General features: G+C 36.6%; 1 protein-coding gene across 1 annotated transcript in view; it reads right to left on the reverse strand.

Annotated features, from left to right (window-relative positions):
- ATPsyngamma (ATP synthase, gamma subunit) overlaps window positions 1–14,798 on the reverse strand; it is a 79,965-nt gene extending 65,167 nt beyond the window's left edge. Inside the window, exons 1-2 of the mRNA XM_090406986.1 lie at window positions 14,663–14,798; window positions 7,386–7,420 (exon numbers count right to left, since the gene is read on the reverse strand). Of these exons, the coding sequence (XP_090263112.1) occupies window positions 7,386–7,420; window positions 14,663–14,706 (79 nt within the window). The 5' untranslated portion in view covers window positions 14,707–14,798. The remainder of the gene's footprint in view (window positions 1–7,385; window positions 7,421–14,662) is intronic.
- Between the last annotated feature and the right edge of the window lie 11,559 nt (window positions 14,799–26,357).

Below are 26,357 nucleotides of genomic sequence, written 5' to 3' on the forward strand. Positions count from 1 at the left end.
GGTAGAATTTTTATAAAGATCTCTATGCAACTAAGTGTCAAGTTTCAGAACCTATCATTCCAAAACCAAACATTATACCAGATGTACTTCCAGAAGAAACAGAACATGCCCTTAAGAAAATGAGTAAAGGTAAAGCCTCAAGACATGATCATGTTAAGGCTGAAGAAATCCAACAAGGTGGACCAATTATTTTCAAAGCCTTGGCTGCCAAATTCATGTGGTACTTCAAAGAAAGAAAGATTCCAGAGGAATGGAAGACCTCAAAAACCATACTTCTATTCAAAAAAGGAAACAAGGAAGACATAAAAAAACTATCGTCCAATCTGTCTACTCTCTCACATATATAAAATCATTAACAGAGTAATACTGAACAGAATCCAAAACACACTCGAAGACAACTCCAGTAGAAAGCAGGCAGGATTCAGAAGAGGCTTCTCCACAATAAATCATGTCCAGGTCATTTCACAACTAACAGAAAAATGCAGAGAATACCGAATCCCTCTATGTTTCCTCTTTATTGATTTAAAAAAAAAAAAGCATTTGATACCATACAACATAATGCAGTCATCAGTGCCTTACTGGAAATAAATGTGGACTACATTTATCAGACCACACAAATAACCCTACTTGATCATCCTATAAATATAGATATAAAGAGAGGGGTCTGCCAAGGCGATGTGATCTCCCCAAATCTATTCACCAGCACTTTAGAATACATTCTGAAAAAAATAGATCTAAATGGAGGAATAAGCATAGATGGTGAAAAACTACAAATCCTTATGTTTGCCAATGATCTAGTACTGATATCCCACAACCCAAAAGACCTAGAAGAAATTGATGAAAAAATATGCACAAACAGCAGCAAGATAGGCTTAGAAATGAATCTAGAAAAAACAAAATGGATCAAAAACATCTACACAAGTCACCTATGTATTAATAACATCCCTATAGAACAAGTTGATTCCTACAATTAATTAGGATAAACAATAAAAATGAATAACAATTTATCTGAAGAACTAGCAAAAAGAAAGAAAGCTGCATGGCTATCATTCAACAGACTAAAAGAAATACTTACTGATCCAAATCTTGACATCTCTGTGAAGGCAAAACTATTTAATAGTGACATTCTTCCATCACTCACATATGGATCAGAAACATGGAACACGAAAAGAAAAAGAAGAGACTCTCAGAATAACTCAGCATGCAATAGAACGTAGGATTTGTAACATCAGCAAAATGGAACATGTTAGAAACACGGAACTAAGAAAGAGATCAGGCATAAAATATGTGGTAACTGCAGTATACATGAACGCAAGATGGGCAGGTCACATAGCCAGACTCAGGGATAACAGATGGACATATAGAATACTCAACTGGCAACCAAGAATAAAGAGAAAACTACGAAGACCACCTACAAGATGGGAAGATCCACTAGTGAAATCTATGGGTATAACATGGAAGAGAGAAGATCGAGATCATTAGAGGCATCTTTGTGACCTGCACTCATGGAGAAATCCTGAGTGAAACACAGGTCCATCAAGGTAATCAAGTAATTATTTCACCCTAAGTATCATAGGACATAATCTGTACAATTAATTCAAACAATACTAGGAATAACATACAGTTAGGGCGTATGATTACAAACAATGGAATCCTAATATGCGTGCAGTAGCGTTATAGAATTATATTAAAATATATCTGGAGGGGAGGAAAAAAAAATAGATTACACTGAAATAAGGGTGCTTAAGGGTCAAAGCTGTATAACTGAGAGGAGACCTCCACATAGCCTTTACAGGAATGCGGAGAACCGACCAGGGCTTCTGACCTAATGTCCAATCCTCACCTTCTCGTGGTGCACCCTGTTGGGTATCTACTTTGATACTGAACGAACGAGGATAAGCTGGCAATTTGGGATTTAGCCGACCAAATTGTATTCTTATTGGTTAAACCAAAATAAAAAATGATGGTACAACATGACAAAATTTCATGCCGGCTGGGGCGTCGCCCGGTTAAACAAGGCCCCCGTTGTTTTCGCCAGGGAACCAGGGCGAACAGCGAAAAGTCAGCTACTGGAACAAATCTGAAAACAAACCCCAACTCAACATCACCAGAGTTAAAGATCGGTACTATCAATGTAAGAAGCCTGAATGGCAAAGAAATGGAGCTAGCTGAGGAATTAGATAAGTACCAGATCGACATAATAGGGGTGACTGAAACAAAAAAGATCAAAACTGGTGAGATCTTTCTGAGCAATAAATACAAAATGTTATATTCAGGCAATGACAATCAAGGAAAAGAAGGAGTAGCCATAGTATTCAACACAAAATACGAGGCTAATCTTCTTGAATGGCAATCAGTCTCAAGTAGAGTAATGTGGGCAAATATGAGAATGGGGAACTGGACAATGAGACTTATTTGTGCCTATGGTCCCACAGAAGGTTCTACTAAGGTAGAAGTGGAGGAATTTTTTGAGGCTTTAGAAAAAGCAACTGACACAATGAAAAATGAAAAGTTGGTCCTTGTTGGGGATCTAAATAGTAGAGTAGGAAATGATTGTGAGACATACAAAAATATTTTGGGAAAATTTGGAGAAAAGAGCAAAGCTAATAATAATGGCAAATATCTGTTGGATTTCTGCTCAGGACATGGACTGGTTATTACTAACACCATGTTCCAACATAAAAATGTGCACAAATTCACATGGAGAGAAGAGGCTAGGAATAAGAAAAGTCTCATTGACTATGTTATTGTTGATAGCGATGTTTTCTCCCTGGTGCAGGACACCAGAGTGTACAGAGGATTTGAAATTGGAAGTGATCACTATTTAGTCTTGAGCAGGATTAAATTGAATTTCATATTGAAAAGAATAACATGTAAGAAAGTTTTAAAGCGAATAAAAGTTGAGCAGCTCTCAGATGTGAACTGTAGACTAAAATACAGAAATATTATTGAAAATAAAATGAAAGAGTTTGAGAACAGGAATCAAACCTTGGAGATTCAGTGGCAAACTCTGAAGGAAACATTGATTGATTCTGCCAGAGAGGCATGTGGTGAGGCTGTGTGCAAGGATAAAAAAATCAGAACTCCCTGGTGGACACAGGAAGTTAAAGAGGTAGTGAAGGAAAAGAAGAAAGCATATCAAAAGTTCCTGGCAAATAAGTCAGCTTTTACTCTTACAGAATACAGAGACAAATGTAAGAAAGCTAAACAGTGTGTAAAACTAGCTAAACAAAAGTCATGGGAGGACTTTGGCAAGAATATAGAAAATAAATATCAAGAAGGTGGCAAAATATTCTGGAGGTTGTTGAAGAAGCTTAGGAATGGAGGAAAGAGTGCTGTAAAAGGAATTAGAGATGATAAAGGTGAAATGAAAACAGGAGAAAAAGATATCCTTGAAGTATGGAGTAATTACTTTGAAAAACTGCTAAATGAAACAAGCAGTGATGACAGCACAGTGATAAAAAACACTGACCAGGTATGCAGTCAGGAATACATATCCATACTTGAAGTAGAAAAAGCCATCAAAGGCTTGAAATGTGGAAAGGCAGCAGGAGTAGATGATATTCGACCAGAAATGCTGAAGTATGGTGGTATAAGAGTCTTACAGTGGCTGCACTGCATAGTTCAGAAAGCCTGGACAGAGGGACGAATTCCTGATGATTGGAGTAGAGCTCTCATAGTACCTATATATAAAAAGGGAAATAAAACTGAATGTGAGAATTACAGAGGTATTTCCCTACTGAGTGTTCCTGGCAAGATCTATGCAAGTATACTTGAGAAACGGTTGAGAAGAATTGTGGAAGAAAAGCTTGGTGAAGAACAAGCTGGATTCAGGCCAAATAGAGGCTGTCAGGATCAGATCTTCACTTTACGACAAATAGTCGAGAAAGCATGGGAATATAACAAAGATCTGTATTTAAGTTTTGTCGATTTGGAAAAGGCATATGACAAGGTGCCAAGAGAGAAGCTATTCAATACGCTGCAGTTATATGGTGTCAATGGGGCATTATATCAAGCAATACTTAGTCTTTATTTGAGTTGTGAGTCAGCAGTTAGAATTGAAGGAAGTACAGGAAGATGGTTTAATGTTAAATCTGGTGTGAGACAAGGATGTACATTATCCCCTCTGTTATTCATTATCTATATGGATCACATTATGAAGGAATGTGGTATTAAACCTGATATCAAAATTGGAGATGTTAATGTCAGCTCTTTGCTTTATGCGGATGATGTTATACTTCTAAATAAATCCGCTACAAGTCTGCAAGATTCTCTGACTAAATTGAATAGCTGTTGTAATAGATATGGTATGAAGGTCAGCAATAAAAAGACAAAGACAATGAAAATAGGCAGAATCATTGAAAATCTCAACTGTGTTGTGAATGGAGAACCTGTGGAACAAGTAAAACATTTCAGCTACTTAGGCACAATTTTTACTGAAGATGGTAAACTAAATATAGAAATAGACAACAGAATCAGCAAAGCTGGTATGGTGGGAAGTCAATTGAATAAATTCATATGGAATAAGAAAGAAATTAGTCGGAACACTAAATTAGCTGTATACAAGACTGTGTTCAAACCAATTTTAACTTATGGATCTGAGAGCTGGGTCAGAAGTAAAACACTTGACCAAAGACTAGAGACCGCAGATATGAGAGTCCTGAGAAAGATTAGAGGCGTGAACAGATGGCATCAATGGCAATATCATATTAAAAATGAGGATATTAGGAAAGAACTTGACATTGTCAGCATCCAGGAATGCGTTAGCAGAGCTAATCTCAGATGGTATGGTCACTTAAATAGAATGGGAGAGGAAAGATTAGCAAAACAAGTGTTCTCTGCCAGGTTGGCAGGAAAACGACCCAGAGGAAGACCAAGATATAGGTGGATTGATACGGTACAAAGTGCCTTAGATGATAGAAATATAAGATCTGATAATGTTGGAGTCTTGACAAGTAACAGACTGATTTGGAGGAAAATTGTAGATAGGAAGTTAGTAATGATGTAATTTTTTCATGTAGTACTGTCATATCCTGTACACCCCTTGAGGGTACATGGCAGGAATTTGATGATGATGATGATGATGATGTTTATATAAAGATCTATGTAGAAGTTTGGTCTTTTTCCAATGGACTATAAAGAAAGTGCTGAAGCCCTACTTCACAGACCAAATCTAAACCATAATGACATTCTTGCTATTCCTAAAATATGGGAAATTGTCATACAAAATTGTGTAAAATAATTTTTATATATGTTATCTTATTTGCAAGCCAGCCATGGCCTGGCTGGCCGAGTGGTTAACGTATCTGCTCTCCAGCCAAAAGGCTGCAGGTTCGAATCCCACCGTGGGCATGGATGTTTGTGATTGTCTGTGGAAAAACTAGTGGTAATCGGTGGAAGATGGCATTGGTGTAGTTGCGGTCAGTTGGTGGATTGAGTGGTGAAGACAGAGTTGTAGAACAGGTGCCCTCCCTCCCTCGATGAGTCTTTGGACTCCATGGAGGTGTCAAATAAAAAAAATAATAATATTATTATTTAGAATTTATATTTTAGAAGCAGGCAAAATAGCCGTAAATATAATAATAATAATATTTTAACGTAATCTATTTTTTTTTTTCCTCCAGATATATTTTAATTTAATTCTATAACATGCTACTGCACGCATATTGGGATTCCATTGTAATCATGAGCCCTAATTGTATGTTATTCCTAGTATTGCTTGAATTAACTGTACTGACGATGTCCTATGATACTTAGGACATCATCAGTATAGTTAGGGCGCATGACTACAATGGAATCCCAATATGCCTGCAGTAGCATGTTATAGAATACTATATAATGTTATAGAAAAAAAACTTATTAAAACTTGTTACTCTGGTTATTACATGTGTTTGCTTAGTCATGAATTCTCCACAGGTTTCATTGTACAATAAAATCCACTAATATATACTGGCTTTCTATAAAAGAGAAAGATAGTAAACCACTTAAAGGTGTAAACTATTATGTGAAAAAAAGGACAGACAGTTATTTCTTATACTTCATATTTAAAAACTGTTCAGATGGATTAAAAAAATATATATATGAAATATGTCCATGAGACTAGATGATAAACACATTATCCACATAGTACAAATAAATAAAAGTTTCAAGAACAGTTAACAGCTTGTTTTCCTGCATATGTTCCATAAAGAAATTTGCCAATGGAGAGGAGGGTGGAGGGTTATCCATTTGTTGGAAAGCAAAAAATTTGCAATAAATACCCCTTCCTTTAGATGAAAGAAAGCTAATTATATAGGAGATTACATGGGGGGAAAAAAACTAATATGTTGTAAGAAACTCTTAAAAGTTAGAGAGAATATCTTTAGACTCAGCAACACACAAACCTCAAGAAGTCTCGCTGCATTAATTAGCCTAAAATTTGGGATTCAGTCATTCCAAAATGAATTCCAACCTAACTACTGCAAAAGCTTCTTGTTAAAGCGTCTCGAGTTAAGACTTCGGATTTTTTTGTGTATTACAATTTGAAGTGTTTCCTATATCAAAAACCACTGTTTGTGTTTTGTGCCAAGTACATAGTGACCCATAAGTCAAAGGAGTTTAAACATTTAATAACATTTTTATTTATGAATTATTATTATAATTTTTTGTTATAATGACAGAATGTGAAGATTTTTTTTTAATCATCATCATCAAATTCCTGCCATGTACCCTTTTTTTTTAATTAGTTATGAAAAACCACATCACATAATTGCCTTCTACTTTCGGCTTCACAAAGATCCTTTCTATAGCATGCTCCATGACAGCTGTTAATGTTTGGCAAAGATCTGTAATTAATTGGCCATCACATTCTCCAGATCTAATGGCTCCAGCCTGCTTCCTATAGGGTTTCCTGAAGAAAAAGGTGTGTGAACAAGTCCACCAGCTGAAGAACATTTGTAGAGAAATTAGGACATTGAGACCAAAAACATTAACAACTGTTATGGAACATGCCATAACAATGGTCCATTTTTGTGAAGACAAAAATAGAAAGCATTTAAGTGTTGGTTTTTGATAACTAATAAAATCTCCAGATTCTGTATTTTATTATAACAAAAAACGAGCATAAAATAATTAATAAATTAAAAAGGTATTAAATGTCTGACCACCTTTGTGACTTATGGGCCACCCTGTAATTTTGCTCTTAAGATGTAGGTTAAAGATCCAGCAAAATATTAGCCAGCTAATATTTTGCTGGCAGCCAAAAACATACTACTTAAATTATTAAAATTATCTTTTATCAAGATATCAGTATTCATAATTTATACAGATTATGCATACAAGAGTATTTTCAATCATAATGTTTGTTATAAATGCAAATATGGCAATCATAACTCTAATACACTTACTATCCTTCAGAGTTGCCATTCCACAAACTTGTCCACTGAAATTAAAGCAGTAAATAAAGTATTTTAATTTGGATTTCCACTACAATATAAAGCAAAAGAAAACAATTCAATAAATACTACAACTCACAATAATTACAAAACAGTGGCATATACAGAATTTCTCACTAATTCATGTAATCTTATTTTCCATAGGTAACTATTATTTAAAGTTTTTTATAGCACTATTTGCAAATATGCTATCAACTCATAACAAATTCAGCATTATTATAATTACGGCTATTATAGCCTGTTTTTGTTTAGGAGTGTCCCTTATTTTAAATACATTGGCTATTATTACTCAAAAAAAGGGGTATATATATTTTAGAGCATTATGGGTGAGTATAGAAGGCAATTATAGCAGAATAAAAGAGGTGGAAAAATTTGTACATACCTTGTTTGAATACTAGGATGTCTTCCAATTTCATGATCCTGTTGAAGGTTGTTTATAACGAGGGGGGTGAGGAAGGGGGGGTTGACGTGGGAAAGTTTATGTTTATACAGTAAATCACTGTATAAACATATAAACAATCTTAAGATTCAACATAAGAGATGCATGCTACAGTTCTGTCTTGGATTATTCTTCAATCAACTCTGTTTAAGAAAAATACAGCAATCCAACAAAATTAAGGATTTTATTTTCAAAACAAAAAGAACTTTTTTTTAACTATGCAGAGATCACAAATCCTATGACATGAAGTATCATGTATGATACAAGTGATTAGGAAAAAATCAACCTGTTGATCTGTTTCTTGAACAGCTGGAAGTCGTAGTCATTGTGCAAATCATATGGGAAAGACTGCTTCAAACAACAGCGGTACATGAAATGAAAGGCAAACGAAAACTTGGCTCAATAAGTTTAAAGCTGAACTGTATATGGATGTTAACCATACACAGCTTTGCTAGAGCATCAGTTACTCCAGGAATAGCAGTAGCCAGTTCAGTAGAGCATCACTCATGAAAATACCTGTAGAAAAGAATGTAGGAGAAAGTGATTAGATGAAATTTGTGAGACGATGTTAGCCAAGTGGATTGCCTTCTTCTGGATAGCATCAAGCAACATTCTTAGGATAGTTTTCGATGCACCAACTTAAATGCAAAAACAATATTCTAAGATTAGACAGACTTGGGATTTACATAGCATTAGAGACTTACAGATGAGAGGTAGTGTCTCAAATGAGAAGGCCATGGATGTGACGTGATGTGTTTTTGCCACAAAATACTAAATATGTAAGGCGGTCCAAGAAAGGGAAACATGATCATGCCTGAATATCTTAATTTTCAGGTATGATCATATTTCCCTTTGATATTATTTGATACTTGAAAATTTTGATATTATCAAAAGTCAATGAGAGTGAAGTAAGCTCGTTCTTATTAGATTAAACAGGACTGTGTTTTTGGTAGCACTGAAGTTCATTAGGGTATTTCTACCCAATGAAGAATGGCAAAGAGATCTGTGTTCAAGAAAAAGCTGGAAGTTGTTTAAGAATGAATGAAACTAATCATTCAAGCATAGCAAGGTCTTTAGAATGAAGAAGAGGAATGGCGTGTACTGTCATCAGCAATACTATAGATAGAAATTTAGATTAGTAAAAGAAAATCATTAATATGCAGAAGGAAGAGCATGGACAAAAGTACAGAGCCTTGGAGTATCCCATTATTTTTCTCCAAAGTGAATTACTAAGAGTGTTAGTTTCAAGGAAGAAAAATTCTTCAGTGCATGTAAACAAGGCTTGCCTAACTGTTTAGAAGCCATAATGCATCATCTGAAGAAGACATTGCATAATAAATTTACTCTAAAGACATCATTTTTATGCCGGATGGGTAAACAAGGCCCCAGTTGTTTTCACCAGGGAACCAGGGCGAACAGCGAAAAGTCAGCTACTGGAACAAATCTGAAAACAAACCCCAACTCAACATCACCAGAGTTAAAGATCGGTACTATCAACGTAAGTAGCCTGAATGGCAAAGAAATGGAGCTAGCTGAGGAATTAGATAAGTACCAGATCGACATAATAGGGGTGACTGAAACAAAAAAAGACCAAAACTGGTGAGATCTTTCCGAGCAATAAATACAAAATGTTATATTCAGGCAATGACAATCAAGGAAAAGAAGGAGTAGCCATAGTATTCAACACAAAATATGAGGCTAATCTTCTTGAATGGCAGTCAGTCTCAAGTAGAGTAATGTGGGCAAATATAAGAATGGGGAACTGGACAATGAGACTTATTTGTGCCTATGGTCACACAGAAGGTTCTACTAAGGTAGAAGTGGAGGAATTTTTTGATGCTTTAGAAAAAGCAACTGACACAATGAAAAAGGAAAAGTTGGTCCTTGTTGGGGATCTAAATAGCAAAGTAGGAAATGATTGTGAGACATATAAAAATATTTTGAGAAAATTTGGAGAAAAGAGCAAAGCTAATAATAATGGCAAATATCTGTTGGATTTCTGCTCAGGACATGGACTGGTTATTACTAACACCATGTTCCAACATAAAAATGTGCACAAATTCACATGGAGAGAAGAGGCTAGGAATAAGAAAAGTCTCATTGACTATGTTATTGTTGATAGTGATGTTTTCTCCCTGGTGCAGGACACCAGAGTGTACAGAGGATTTGAAATTGGAAGTGATCACTTTTTTTAGTGTTGAGCAGGACTAAATTATTGTAGGACTACATGTTATTCTTTTCAATATTCATATTGAAAAGAATAACATGTAAGAAAGTTTTAAAGCGAATAAAAGTTGAGCAGCTCTCAGATGTGAACTGTAGACTAAAATACAGAAAGATTATTGAAAAGAAAATGAAAGAGTTTGAGAACAGGAATCAAACCTTGGAGATTCAGTGGCAAACTCTGAAGAAAACATTGATTGATTCTGCCAGAGAGGCATGTGGTGAGTTTGTGTGCAAGGATAAAAAAAATCAGAACTCCCTGGTGGACACAGGAAGTTAAAGAGGCAGTGAAGGAAAAGAAGAAAGCATATCAAAAGTTCCTGGCAAATAAGTCAGCTTTTACTCTTACAGAATACAGAGACAAATGTAAGAAAGCTAAACAGTGTGTAAAACTAGCTAAACAAAAGTCATGAGAGGACTTTGGCAAGAATATAGAAAATAAATATCAAGAAGGTGGCAAAATATTCTGGAGGTTGTTGAAGAAGCTTAGGAATGGAGGAAAGAGTGCTGTAAAAGGAGTTAGAGATGATAAAGGTGACATGAAAACTGGAGAAAAAGATATCCTTGAAGTATGGAGTAATTACTTTGAAAAACTGCTAAATGAAACAAGCAGTGATGACAGCACAGTGATAAAAAACACTGACCAGGCATGCAGTCAGGAATACATATCCATACTTGAAGTAGAAAAAGACATCAAAGGCTTGAAATGTGGAAAGGCAGCAGGAGTAGATGATATTCGACCAGAAATGCTGAAGTATGGGTATAAAAGTCTTACAGTGGCTGCACTGCATAGTTCAGAAAGCCTGGACAGAGGGACGAATTACAGGTGATTGGAGTAGAGCTCTCATAGTACCCATACATAAAAAGGGAAATAAAACTGAATGTGAGAATTACAGAGGTATTTCCCTACTGAGTGTTCCTGGCAAGATCTATGCAAGTATACTTGAGAAACGGTTGAGAAGAATTGTGGAAGAAAAGCTTGGTGAAGAAGCTGGATTCAGGCCAAATAGAGGCTGTCAGGATCAGATCTTCACTTTACGACAAATAGTCAAGAAAGCATGGGAATATAACAAAGATCTGTATTTAAGTTTTGTCGATTTGGAAAAGGCATATGAGAAGGTGCCAAGAGAGAAGCTATTCAATACGCTGCAGTTATATGGTGTCAATGGGGCATTATATCAACCAATACTTAGTCTTTATTTGAGTTGTAAGTCAGCAGTTAGAATTGAAGGAAGTACAGGAAGATGGTTTAATGTTAAATCTGGTGTGAGACAAGGATGTACATTATCCCCTCTGTTATTCATTATCTATATGGATCACATTATGAAGGAAAGTGGTATTAAACCTGATATCAAAATTGGAGATGTTAATGTCAGCTCTTTGCTTTATGCAGATGATGTTATACTTCTAAATAAATCCGCTACAAGTCTGCAAGATTCTCTGACTAAATTGAATAACTGTTGTAATACATATGGTATAAAGGTCAGCAATAAAAAGACAAAGACAATGAAAATAGGCAGAATCATTGAAAATGTCAACTGTGTTGTGAATGGAGAACCTGTGGAACAAGTAAAACATTTCAGCTACTTAGGCACGATTTTTACTGAAGATGGTAAATTAAATATAGAAATAGACAATAGAATCAGCAAAGCTGGTATGGTGGGAAGTCAATTGAATAAATTCATATGGAATAAGAGAGAAATTAGTCGGAACACTAAATTAGCTGTATACAAGACAGTGTTCAAACCAGTCTTAACTTATGGATCTGAGAGCTGGGTCAGAAGTAAAACACTTGACCAAAGACTAGAGACCGCAGATATGAGAGTCCTGAGAAAGATTAGAGGCGTGAACAGATGGCATCAATGGCAATATCATATTAAAAATGAGGATATTAGGAAAGAACTTGACATTGTCAGCATCCAGGAATGCGTTAGCAGAGCTAATCTCAGGTGGTATGGTCACTTAAATAGAATTGGGGAAGAGAGATTAGCAAAACAAGTGTTCTCTGCCAGGTTGGCAGGAAAACGACCCAGAGGAAGACCAAGATATAGGTGGATTGATACGGTACAAAGTGTCTTAGACGATAGAAATATAAGATCTGATAATGTTGGAGTCTTGACAAGTAACAGACTGATTTGGAGGAAAATTGTAGATAGGAAGTTAGTAATGATGTAATTTTTTCAAGTAGTACTGTCATATCCTGTACACCCCTTGAGGGTACATGGCAGGAATTTGATGATGATGATGACATTTCTGTTGATGCTATGGATACCAGTGAAATGGATGCAGAAGTGTTTTTTATTGGATAATAATTTTGATGTCGAGTTTTTTTGAATATACTTTTTTCTTTTCTTTTTGCATTTTTGTTGTATTTTTAATGTTTTTGTTTTTTCATAGTTTTTTTTTTTTTTTAATTTTAACATCTCCAGTGATGCCTGTGTCTATTTGGTTAATAGTCTAGGAAACAGACTAGGAGTATGCAGCTGAAGTGAGGGACTTAAGCACATAACTCTTACATAAGGAGTGCTCAGTTTTTTCTAATCAACTAAATAATTTTCTCTAGCACAACTTTCCCAACAGCAAAATTATCTTCATTGCAGATTTTAATGTCCACAACACCAACTGGCTTTCCTCTTCTAATAGCACAGACCAAGCAGGCAGAGATGCTAAGCGATCTGCCACACTAATGACCTTATACAAAATATAATAAATTTAGTTTAATCCTTTATCCAAGTGTGAGCAAACAAAGTTTGTGCCTGAAAATATCTTCAGGACTGGGGTAAAGTAGTACAGCACCGCGCAACTCGTAGCAAAGGTGGACCAAACTACCATCACTCCTATCTCAGTATCTCCCATAATGCAAAACACATCTCCTTGCAGATATGTATAATGTTAGGCATTAAGGGAAGGGCCACTACCCAGACTAGTTTCGACCTTTATTGAGGTCTCTTCAGTGAGAGCCAGGTCCAGAAGTGGAGATACCAGGCAGAAGCAATGGTGAGGTCATCTTTACCTATAGGAGTTGCCAAACGGTATGTCACCTTTTATTAAACTACTCTGGATTTAGAGAAAGATGTTGAAAGTTTATTTCCTATGAGTAAAGATGACCTCGCCATTGCTTCTGCCTGGTATCTCCAGTTCTGGACCTGGCTCTCACTGTAGAGACCTCAATAAAGGTCAAAACTAGTCTGGGTAGTGGCCCATCCCTTAATGCATAACATTATACATATCCGCAAGGAGATGTGTTTTGTATTATGGGAGATACTGAGATAGGAGTGGTGTTAGCTTGGTCCACCTTTGCTATGAGTTGCCCAGTGTTGTACTACCTTACCCCAGTCCTGAAGATATTTTCAGGCGCAAACTTTGTTTGCTCACACTTGGATAAAGGATTAAACTAAATTTATTATAGTCTAACCAAGTGAAAAATAAACTTTCAACTTATACAAACTGTTCACATGGCTACTATAATACCAGATTATCCCAACCACTCCAATAACACTCCAGACCTTTTCCACACTAGTGACCCTTCCAAGTATAATTTGTACTGTATGTCCTCTAAATAATTCAGCCCACAATCTAGTGGTTATCTCCTCTGCCATGGAATAACTCATGGACCCACTCTTGATCAAGAGTTGTAATGCCATACAACAAAGGATGAAGGTCATGAAAGTTATCTTTATCTGGATTTTTCAATTATTGTGTATTCTCTGACTAATTTGCTAAAGAATACCCACAATTAACATAAAATACTCATTGGGTGAGGAATTATATTTAGTGCATTTTAGGTGGTGGGAGATGACTTAGTGGTTGGTGGACTAAATAATTTTGACATTATGTGGTAGCCAAGAAAAGGGTGTTGGCTAGATTTTTCTCTCATCGGGCAGTACATGATTGGAATGGTTTGCCTTTTGAGGTTGTAAGTTGTAGTGTAAATGAATCCAACAAAAGGTATGAAAGCTGGTGATATATAGCCTCTGACATTGAGGTCTCTGGTAATGATGACAAAATTAAAAGAAACCTCTGAAATGCAATTAACATTTAATATAACATAAGAGAGACAAGGTAATGATAGTGTGATGGTGCTGGGGAGATAAATTAAAATTTATAACATCCTTCTCCAGTGCACGTTCAAAACACGTGTACACCTATGAGCAGGTAAATGTTGGGGGGGGGGGGGGGGAGAATGCTACACCTACCAACCATCAGTAAAGTTATGTTATTAATATTATCTGGAATTATCTGGAAAACAGCAACTAGTTTCATTATATCCTCAAATCAAAACAAATAGAGCATCTGAAATGTTTCGTTGGAAAGTTATAAACTAAGACTAAATGTCTGCTTACGATCACCATGTTCCCCACTTGACGTATATTTTACCAAATACAAATCTTCAAACCGGTTCAACATAAATAGATAAATATGAAATCTAAGTATTTCTTATAATATAAACAATCTTGGTATATGATGTTATTTGCATATAGAGTCGAATATTTATCTACACCTTTGCGATAAAGTCAAGAAAGATGCCAATTACTTTAATTAAAAACAAAAATAAATAAATACTTACCACGGTGGGACGAATGGCAAGACCCGATTAACGACTGACAACATTTCAAACTTTTAATTTACCAACACCACAAATAAAGCCAAATTTCTACTCCAGCCCGTACAGAACTCGTAACGACGACTGACCTCTATGAATTCAATGGGCATTTAAGGTAAAAGCGCCATCTAAAACTAAAGTGTTAAGAGATTAATATTCTTTAATACATATACACTATTTATATTTATTATAATTTTGCTATAAACATTCAACTAAAACCCAAAACAAGCAAACACACTTTTAATAGAATATTGAAATTTCAACTTATTTTAATTAAGTATATTTGAGTATATTCCCAGCCTGGCTAGCCGAGTGGTTAGCGTATCTGCTCTCCAGCCAAAAGGCTGCGGGTTCAAATCCCGCCGTGGGCATGGATGTTTGTGATTGTCTGTGGAAGTGGTAGACGGTGTAGGTGCGGTCAGTTGATGAATGGTGGAGACAGAGTTGTAGAGCAGGTGTCCTCCCTCAATGATTCTTTGGACTCCCTGCAGGTGTCTAATAATATATTGAAGTAATTTTTAATGATTATTTAAATATATTCCAAAGGTATAGCCTTGCCACTTGTTATTGAAAGCCTTCAAATTATTATTACGGGCAACTCCAAGGAGTCCTCAGATTCAAAGAGGGAGGTTCTAAACATCGTGTCAAATCTATCCAATTTGTGAAGTATCTATCATACTTTGCATTGAACACATTCACAGTCATGGCACCCACAACAGACTCTGTCAACGTATTCCACTCATGCACTACTCTCGAAGCAAAAAACCTAGTTAAAACAACTTGATATCTACACTCTTACTCAGTCTCCAAGGTTGGACCCTAGTTCTCCCACCACCAAACCTGTTCTCAAAAACTTTCCTCTGAATTATTCATGTTAAAATCCTTCAGTAATGTGTATGTCTCAATTATACCACCCTTTTTTCCCTATCAACTACTTTCTGTAATACACAAATGTTCAATCTGTTCTTGTAACGTTCATTCCATAGACATGCTACCATCTTGGTCACTCGCCTGTGAATCCTCTCCACCTCCTCCCCATCACCAAGAAATCCTGGTACCCAGCAGTCAAGATGAGATCTTATCAAGGCTCAATAAAGAGAAACAATAACCTGCTTGTCTCTGCTCGTCAAACTTTTCTACAGTAACCAAGTAATCTGATGACCTGCTTTAACCACTTTTACTATGTGCCTTCTAAATTGCAACTCCCTATCCACTAACACTCCCAAGTCTCTGTTTTCATCAATTTCCTGGAATACAGTTCCATTAAATGGAATACAGCAGTAAATTGATATCCGTTCTATTTGGCCCAGACTAAAATTCTATTCAAATCATCCTGCAAAATTTTGACATCATTTGTATTCACTATTGCTCTACCCAACTTTGCATCATCAGCAGAAAACTGAACAGTTTCCCTCAGATCCTTTTCTATATCGTCAATGAACAAATTAAACAGTAGCCGGTCCAAGGACAGAACGCTGGGGCCTGCCAATAGTCGCAGGCCTTCTATTGGACTCTACTCCTGATTAAACTAATGTCTGATATCTCTATCAGTCGCCTTCCTATCCATCTCACTAACCCTATTACCACCGCTATATTCTGCAGTTTGCTGATTAGAATTCGATGCGGGGACTTAACTATCTGGTGACTATGTCTGTGTGTGTGAGTATATATATATATATATATATATATACAGTATATATATATATATATATATATATATATATATATATATATATATATATATATATATATATATATGTGAGCCTTCATAGCTCAGTCAGTATACACTCAGCCATTTATTCGGAAACATAAGGATTCGATTCCCATCAGTGATGACGTCAGGAAACATTATCTAGTCTCTTTCGACAAGCTCACACTCGGACTATTAACGGATATGTATACAAAGCTTAAGCGTCGAAATGAGTTCTCTTCGCGAAGCATTAGTATATGGTGTTTAATTTTAGGAATCACGCCTAAACTAAGAGGAGTTTAACAGAAATAAATGCAAAAATATAACATCAGTGATATTGCTATTCCATGGGTCTGCACCACAGACCCATGGAATAGCAATATCCTGAGCACATCCTGAATATATCCACAAAATATATATACCCACTGCAGGGTAAAGGCCTCTCCCATTGGGAGAGGTTTGGGTATATTACTCACATGGTGACCCAATCCATATAGGAAGAGGGTATCTATACTTGGGTGAAAGAATGTACGAAGGTGGAAGACAATCACAAACATCCATGCAAACTCGGGATTTCAACTGGAGAGCGAATACGCTAAACACTCGGACAACCAGGTGTGTGTGTGTGTGTGTGTGTGTGTGTGTGTGTGTGTGTGTGTGTGTGTGTGTGTGTGTGTGTGTGTGTGTGTGTGTGTGTGTGTGTGTTCATGAGCACTGACTCGGTTACTTTGATACATTTAGAAAGATATTTAATGACTAAAAAACCGAGAATTAATTAAAAGTTTTAATGATAAAAAACACTTCTAGTTTCGCATTTTACAGCCTTCATCAGGTATATATTTATGAAGAGGAAACAATAATAATAATAAGAGGAAACTGAGAGGCCCAGATAAATCGCAGTACATAATTGAAATATAAAACGTATTAACATTCACCTTGTTCTATTTCCGTGCCATTGTTTGTTGTATGTATGGTATCAGACTCTCTAGAACGCCAGTACTGAGTAAGCATGAATGAGAAAGATTGTGAAGATATCTATTAGTATGCGTTGGTTTTCTGCACATAGAGATTCTAAATTTTCCAGAGCAGTGTGAGAGTTTTATATCCAGGAATGGTAGGGAGTTTTCATATTCTAGTTCGGCTGTGAATTTTATATATGGATGTTGGTTATTGAGATGATGAAGAAAATCCATGAGAGAGTTTTTGCCGTGACTCCATATAATAAAAATGTCATCTACGTAACGCTTCCAAACTTTTGGTCTAAACGAAGAGGATAATATAGCTCTTGTTTCGAAGTTTTCAACATTTATTCAGCTGAACGACAAGCTATTAGAAATCTAAAAAGAACAGAAATATAATAATTTTGCCTGCAGATAAAGGAAATGCCACATTTGTCCTCAATTCTGAAGAATACCACAGTAAGATGCTCCAACTACTTGAAAATGACATATTTAATATTACAGGAAGATCCAACACGTGAACTACAAATACGTACTAACAATTTACTACAGAATACAAGTGAACTTCCTCGCAATGTACGTCTTTCTATTACGCTCCTTACATCCATTATACCACGTATTTATGGAGTCCCGAAAAAATATAAAGAAAACATTCCTTTTCGCCCAATTGTGGAAGGTATTGACTCTTCAACCTACAAGCTATCGAAACGTCTTGCAAAATACCACAAGTCTCTCTCTAATATGTCTTCATCGTTCATCAACAACACCATAGACTTTTTAACATATATAAAAGATATATCTATCAATTGGAATGATATTATAGCCAGTTTAGATATTATTTCATTATTTACAAATGTACCAACTGAAGAGGTATTAATATTACTAAAGGATAAATTATCCAAAAAAATTTTTGCGTTATTAAAGCATTGGGTTCATTCTAGCTACTTCCGATATCAAGACACCAACTATAAATAGAACCAGAGCTTGGCGATGGGAACCCTTTATCCCCTATTCTGGCGAATATTTACCTTGAAGACTTCCAAACAAGAGCAATATAGTCCTCTTCGTTTAAACCAAAAGTTTGGAAGCGTTATGTAGATGACATTTTTATCATATGGAGTCACAGCAAAAACTCTCCAATGGATCTTCTTCATCATCTCAATAACCAACATCCAAATATAAAATTCACAGCCGAACTAGAACATGAAAACTCCCTACCATTCCTGGATATAAAACTCTCACGCTGCACTGGAAAATTTAGAATATCTATATACAGAAAACGAACTCATACTAATACATATCTACACAATCTTTCTCATCATTTTCCACAACAAAAACTCGGAAGTATGTCCACCTTGGGACACAGAGCACGTTCTCTTTTAAACGATCCAGGTGAACTTCAAAAAGAAATTGGTCACCTCTCACATGTCTTTGAACAAAATGAATATTATAAAAACACCATTAAGAAATTTCTTATAGATCCTCCTAGGCACCGCAATACAGAAACTACCAATTTTAAAGATAGCATCTCAATCCCGTACATGAGTTCGGTCTCCCAAAAATTGGCTAAAGTCCTTAAGAAATACAACGTCAGGATGTTATTCAGTACGTTTCCAAAACTCCGATCTCTTGTAAGCCATCCTAAGCCTAAGCATCACAATCTGAAATATCCTGTCGTATGTAAACTATGGTGTGACTGTAATGTCCCTTATTATGGTCAAACTAATACGTCTATTGAACTTCGTATGGAAGAACATAAAAGAGACATCTCCTATAAAAGATAGCATGACATCTCCTATAAAAGATCGCATGCCAGTGCCTTATCCAGCCATACTCTCTTCTCTAACAATCCTCATGATGATTTTCAAGGTCACTCAATTTCCTGAGATAGATATGATAATATTTTCCGCTGTCATGATGAATTTGAAAGAAAGATAGTGGAATCCAGGGAGAGCGTCCTTAATCCTGAACATTTAAACAACAATTTAAGCTATAACATCCCTGATAGCCATACTGCTGTAATTCAGTACTGGCATTCTCGAGAGTCTGCTACCACGCATACAACAAACAATGCCACGTAAAATAGAACAACTCGAATGCTAATACAATTCAGTCATGTACTGCAATTTATTTGGGCCTCTCAGTTTTTATTATTGTTTCCTCTTCCTAAAAAGATACCTGATTAAGGCTGTAAAAATACCGAAACTAGAAGTGTTTTTCTATCATTAAAGCTTTGAATTAATTTTCGGATTTTTAGTCATTAAAGATCTTTCTAAATATAGGGCTAATGGCCTCGCCTACTCCCGTATACGGGAATAACAAGGCATTAGCTGATTTTGATTTGATATATACATATATGTAATTAATTTTTTAACTTGGGGTTACTGTATATTAGGGTTACCAAGTAATTTTATAAGCTTGGTTATTTAACTCCTAATACCAAGTAAGCAAACAGTTAAGTTTGCGCCTGAAAGTCTGAAGATAGTACAACACCAAGGCAACTCATTGTAAAGGTGGGTAAAGCTCTGATCGCTATTCTTAGTATTTCCCATAATATAAAGCACATCTCACTAGAAGATGTATACTGCAATACATTATGGGTGGGGTCACTACCCAGACAGGTTTCAACCTTTTTTGAGGTCTCCTAAGTGAGTAGATAGACCCTAAATACCAAGGTATTAGTAATACAGAGCCTTATGAACTTTACCTATACAAGTTGCTACAAGGTGTTTTTATTTTTAATAAGAATCTCTGGAGGAGATATAGACGTAATTAATTTTTTAACTTGGGGATACTGTATATTAGGGTTACCAAGTAATTTAAAAACACCTTGTAGCAACTTGTATAGGTAAAGTTGATAAGGCTCTGTATTACTGAAACCTTGGTATTTAGAGTCTAGCTACTCATTGAGGAGACTTCAAAAAAGGTTGAAACCGGTCTGGGTAGTGATCCCACCCATAATGTATTGCAGTATACATCTTCTAGTGAGATGTGCTTTACATTATGGGAAATGCTAAGAATAGTGATCAGAGCTTTACCCACCTTTACAATGAGTTGCCCTGGTGTTGTACCATCTTCAGACTTGAACTACGTTTCAGGCGAAAATTTAACTGTTTGCTTACTTGGGATTAGGAGTTAAATAACCAAGCTTATAAAATTACTTGGTAATCCTAATACACACACACACACACACACATACACACACACGAGGGTGTTCTGAAACGTGCTTGGCCTCGACCATGGATGGCAACAATATCGGCACAATTTTTTGTCCCGAAGTTGGTACATCTTTCATAAGTACCATGTGAAATTGTAAGTCATTCTATCAAGTAATTTGTTTTATTCAGCTGTCTGAAGCAAAAGTGTTGTTTGTATCCATATTAAGGATAAAATAGATACTGAATTTTATCCTTGAAATGGATAAAATTGAGTATCGTGCGATTATGAAATTTTTTGTAAAAGAAGGTTTAATGCCAAAAGAAATTCATTCGAAGCTCATAAAAGTTTATGGGCACTCTACTCCTTCGTTTTCAACAATTAGGAAATGGGCTACCGAGTTTAAACGTAACTGTACCAGCCTTGAAGATTATCCATGATCCACGTGAAGGATGTCCAACAAGCGTAACAACACCAGAAATCATTCCTCAAGTGCATGATATGGAATTGGATGATCGGCGAGTCAAGTTGCGTGATATTGCTGAGACACTATAGCCATTTTCAAAAGAATGTGTAGGATATATTTTGCATGAAGAATTGCAAATGAAAACGCTTTGCGCAAGAATGGGTGCCGCGTTTGCTCACAGCACATCAAAAACGCACTCTCATGGAACTATCTGAACAGTGCTTGGAGAGTTTTAACATGACTAAAACTGATTTTGTGCAGCGATTTATTACAATGATGAAACTTGGATTCACCATTACACCAGAATCCAAAAGCAATCAATACAGTGGACAGAAACCGGTTGTTCTGTGCCAAAGAAGACAAAGTGGGTTCCATCCTCAAGAAAGGTTATGGCATCAGTGTTAATTATCTTGAAAAGGGTAAAACAATAACCGGGGAATATTATTTCAATCTTTTAACCAGACTATACGAAAAAATTCGTGAGAAAAGATCCGGTTTGCAGACGTAAAATATAATCTTCCATAAGGACAGTGCACCAGGCCACAAAGGTGTCTTGGTAATGGGAAAATTAAGGAAACTGTACTATGCATTGTTGGAACATCCGCTCTGTTCCCCAGATTTGGCTCTCTGTGACTTCTATCTCTTCCTAAAAGAACAACTCTTCCTCTCGCTGGTCAGTGGTTTTCGGTTTTCTTCGAATCAACAGGTGACTGCAGCTGTAGAGGAGTATTTTACAGATCTTACTGAGAACCACTACAGGGAGGGTAATGGCGACGGAGCATCTCTGGTATAAGTGTATTAGTCTTCTTAAGGGAAATTATGTTGAAAATAAAAATAATTTTGAAATTATAAATTCGAATATATATACTAGTGTGGTTTGAAAAGTTCTCGGCCTAACAATTAAAAACCGAATTTAAAATTTCAAAATTTTCTCTCTCTCTCTCTCTCTCTCTGTGTGTGTGTGTGTGTGTGTGTGTGTGTGTGTGTGTGTGTGTGTGTGTGTGTGTGTGTGTGTGTGTGTGTGTGTGTGTGTGTGTGTGTGTGTGTGTGTGTGTGCAGGGTGTCCCAAAATTCACGCAAGAAGTAATTTTGATACAAAACACAGGTTTTTAATTAAAAATTGGAATTTCTTATTGATTCATAAAGTATACAGTATAGGGTTATGCATGGAATAGCATATCGGGTAAATGGCCTCCACGGCTTTACTGGCACATACGCACTCTTTTGTCTAAATTTTCCATGACCGTTTTGCATAAATGTGGCTGAATTTCGTTGATACAGCGCTCAATTTCCTCATTCAATGCGTGGGTGGTCGTGGGCTTGTTGGCATAAACCCTAGACTTCAAAAAACCCCAAAGAAAAAAGTCCAACGGCGTTAAGTCACATGATCTGGGCGGCCAATTCTGATCACCAAAACGGGAAATTACACGACCAGGAAATGACTCATGCAGTAATTGAATTGTTTCTCGGGCTGTATGGCATGTGGCACCGTCTTGCTGAAACCACATGTCGTCCACATCCATATCTTGCAATTTAGGCACAAAAAACTGGATTATCATGTCGCGATAGCGAGCACCATTAACTGTTATTGCCTTACCAGCCGCATTTTCGAAGAAGAATGGACCGATTAATTTGTTGTAAGCCCTTCATCCTGGGGGGGGCTCAACCAGTCATAAGGGAACGGATATATATGCCTTGCACACACATGCGAGCAGAATCTGGAAAGTTCTGATAAACACCTAGAACAAAAATGATATTATAGCAACTCTACTGATATAGCCACGAGAAAGAAAATGATAGTAGCAGAGATATGAAAGTAGTTAATGTACTTATATCTTCGTATGTCCTTTCTTGTGGCTATATCCTTTGCTTTAATATTTTTGTTCTACACTCTCTACCAATAATTGTCTGGACAGTTTGAAAATTTACAGTTCATATCAGCAGGGCAATTTTAATTTCAGATATATTCAACTTTGGCTCTGATCATCTCCTGAACCCTTTGAGGGCGACGTTCCGCTAATCTGCGACAGACATCAAATGGAATGTTTGTCCATTCCCCATCAGAGTAGCACTGAGTTCCAGAGCAACACGTCCGCAACAGGTCGAGGATGTGTTGTTCTGGACCTCAATCTCCACCCCAATTTATTCCACAGGTGTGCGATTGGGGTTGAGATCAGGACTCTGCACAGCATAGGCAGTCGTTTGATATTCACTGTCGTAACAAGCGTTCGCCAGGCTCATTACCCAACCAGACTCTGCCATGAGACTGAAAGAGGTGAACCTTGATTCATTGCTCAAGAGCATTGTTTTCTACTGGTCAGTTGTCCACTTCACACGCTCTTTGCACCAGGCCAGATGAGTCGTCTTCATCGTTGTTGTGATGTTCCGTTTGTGTGCCACTGCTCTTCTGTGGAAACCCCGTAAATGGAATTAATTTCGTATGTATAATATTACTACTATCTATGATGTTACTGGCACTCTCTAACTCATCATGGATCGTCTGTGCCGGTTGTAGCTAGTTTTTGAGTGCTACCTTTTAAGACCATCCTGTCCTTGTCAGTCATTTCGGCGGCCATCCTTGGTGTTTCCCTGCCCTACAAATGTCAAAAGGTCTCCATTTCTTGGTCACATCGCCAAACGTTGATTTTGGTTGTCCCAGTTGAGGGGAAATGGCACGTATGGACATGTCAACAATATGACATCCCATGATGACACCTCTTTAGAAGTCACTGAATTTACATTGTGTTACCACCTGTGTTCAACTGCTACGATGAAATTCTTCTTCCTACTATCTGTATAATGGATTTTATGTTATGAACAAACCTAGAATGTTCCATAACTTCAAATAAGAAGAAGGTTTCTGGATAACAGGCACCCCCCCCTCTCTCCCTCTCTCTCTCTGTGTGTGTGTGTGTGTGTGTGTGTGTGTGTGTGTGTGTGTGTGTGTGTGTGTGTGTGTGTGTGTGTGTGTGTGTGTGTGTGTGTGTGTGTGTGTGTGTGTGTGTGTGTGTGTGTGTGTGTGTGTTTGTGTGTGTGTGTTTTAAACTTCATAAGAAATTAAATTCTTAGTTTATCTCTGTCAAAGAAAACAAACTGTGAATTTTCTTTTACTAGGTATATATAGGCTAATCACTTCACATTAATTGCCTAATTATCTTCTTCTTCTTCAACCTTTTGGTTCTGTCCACTGCTAGACGAAGGTGTCACCCATGGTTTTCCAGATCACTCAGTTTTCTGCCTCTCCCATCCATCTTACTCCTGCAATTTGCTCCAGTTCATCCCTCCACCTTCTTCTCGGTCTTCCTCTTTGTCTTTCTCCATCCATTGGTCTCCACTCTGTTGTTTTTCTATTCCATCTACCGTTACTGCATCTGGCAATATGGCCACCCCATCTCCGCTTAGCTTGTTTAATGTATTTTACAATATCCATGACACCTGTTCGAGATCTTATCTAGGTATTTGTCTTCCTATCTCTTAATGTTACTTTTAGCATACTTCTTTCCATGCGATGTTGTGTTGTTCTCAGCTTTTTGTTTAGGGCCTCTGTTAAAGTCCATGTTTCTCCTCCATATGTTAGGACAGGAAGTATGCACTGGTCGAAAGCTTTCCTTTTTAGACTCATAGGGAAATCACTTCTGAATATGTCTCTCATTTTCCCATAAGCCATCCATCCAAGGTGAATTCTTCATTCAATCTCTTTTCTTTGGCACTCCTCAAAGGATAAAAACTGGCTCAAATATACATATGAAGTAGCGTTCTATTTCATGGTCTTCAACTTTGACAGTTCTATTGTTTATGTATTTATTCATCATTATTTTTGTTTTTTCTCTATTTATTTTTAATCCAATTACTTTGGAGGCTTCATTTAGCTGATTCAGCCTTTCTTCCAGATCTTCAAGATTATCTGCTATTAGGACAATATCATCTACAAATTTCAGATGATGCAGCCTTTCTCCATTTATGTTTATTCCTTTTGTGTCCCAGTCAAGGCTTCTAAAGGTATCCCCTAGTGCAGCTGTAAATAATTTGGGAGATATGGTGTCGCCTTGCCGGATGCCTTTTTTGTATTGGGAACTTTTCACTGTATTTATATAATTTAATTACAGATGTTGCATTAGTCTATATAGGCCAGACATAAGGGTTTATTGTATTCAATCGATTTATCAATGAGCTGTCTTAATGTGTGAATATGGTCCAAAGTATTGTAATTTTTTCTAAATCCAGCTTGTTCACAGGATTGCATTCCCTCTGGTTTAGATTTATTCTATTACAATACCATACCATGCCTTACTATACCATAACGCAAAGCACATATCCTTACGGATGACTTATATAAATTAATATTTCCTTGCATCCCTCTATAACCCAGTTTTTTTTTTGTTGTTTGTTTGTTTTTTTTCTCTATTTATTTTTCATCCCATTACTCTGGAGTAATGTCTTATTGAAGATGAAAAGTAATTATATACATTTTAAATAAAACAAAAAAATTGCACTGCTTCAAGACAAGATTCCATGGCATAGTTGCCAATTAACTTTAAGGAATGACTAGAGCATGGTATATGATGTGCAGAGGGACTATGTTTTTCAGCCTAGCTCGTAAATCTGTACAGACACCTTTCATATTGACAGTATTATCATAGCTTTGCCCTCTGCACATTTTTATCTCCAAAAATAATTCTAATTTTTTAATACTACCTTTTCTAAATATAAGGCATTATGGTGTTTAATACTGATAAACCCGATTGTCAAAATTTGCGGTAACGTACCAAAACATAATAGGTAGTTGGTCATTAATGGGCAACGTCTGGCGTTGAATCGAGCATTATTGCAAAATAAGCAGCTTCCTTAATTTCTGATATTAATATCTGTGTTCTTTTATTAGCTATTAACGCTATAAATTCATCGCAAATATGGTAAGAAAGATAATTTAATCTGCCAGAACCACGAGTCGAGTCGATCTCTGGCACGAGTAAGTGGGTTTTTTTCTCCCGGAAACTAGGGTTTTTCGTCCCGTAAACTCAAGAAAATGGACCGTAGAACCCACATTATTTCAGACATTAAAAATACGAGTGTTAGGGTCAGGGACCATGAGATGGCGGCACTTGTTGAGCCATCACTCTTCACTGCATGCCTCATAATTAGTGATAGCCTTGGGTCAGCTACCTCTGATTGGGTACCAGTGGAGATTGAACTGCCCACTCAGTCTCCAGAAGTTAGATAGGGCTTAGAACGGCCTCATCTACTCCCTATATATACGGGAATAAAAAGGCGTTAGATGATTTTTTTAAAACCACAATTGGCATACATGTGATGTTTTAAAAAATCATCAAATTCACTTAAATAATATAAACACGATAAATAATTTCTGCAAGAATCAGGAAAAAATAT

This window comes from Typopeltis vanoorti, chromosome 2 (genome assembly GCF_054136105.1).
Source record: "Typopeltis vanoorti isolate ZY-2024b chromosome 2, IOZ_Tvanoo_1.0, whole genome shotgun sequence".
Taxonomy (NCBI): Eukaryota; Metazoa; Arthropoda; class Arachnida; order Uropygi; family Thelyphonidae; genus Typopeltis; species Typopeltis vanoorti.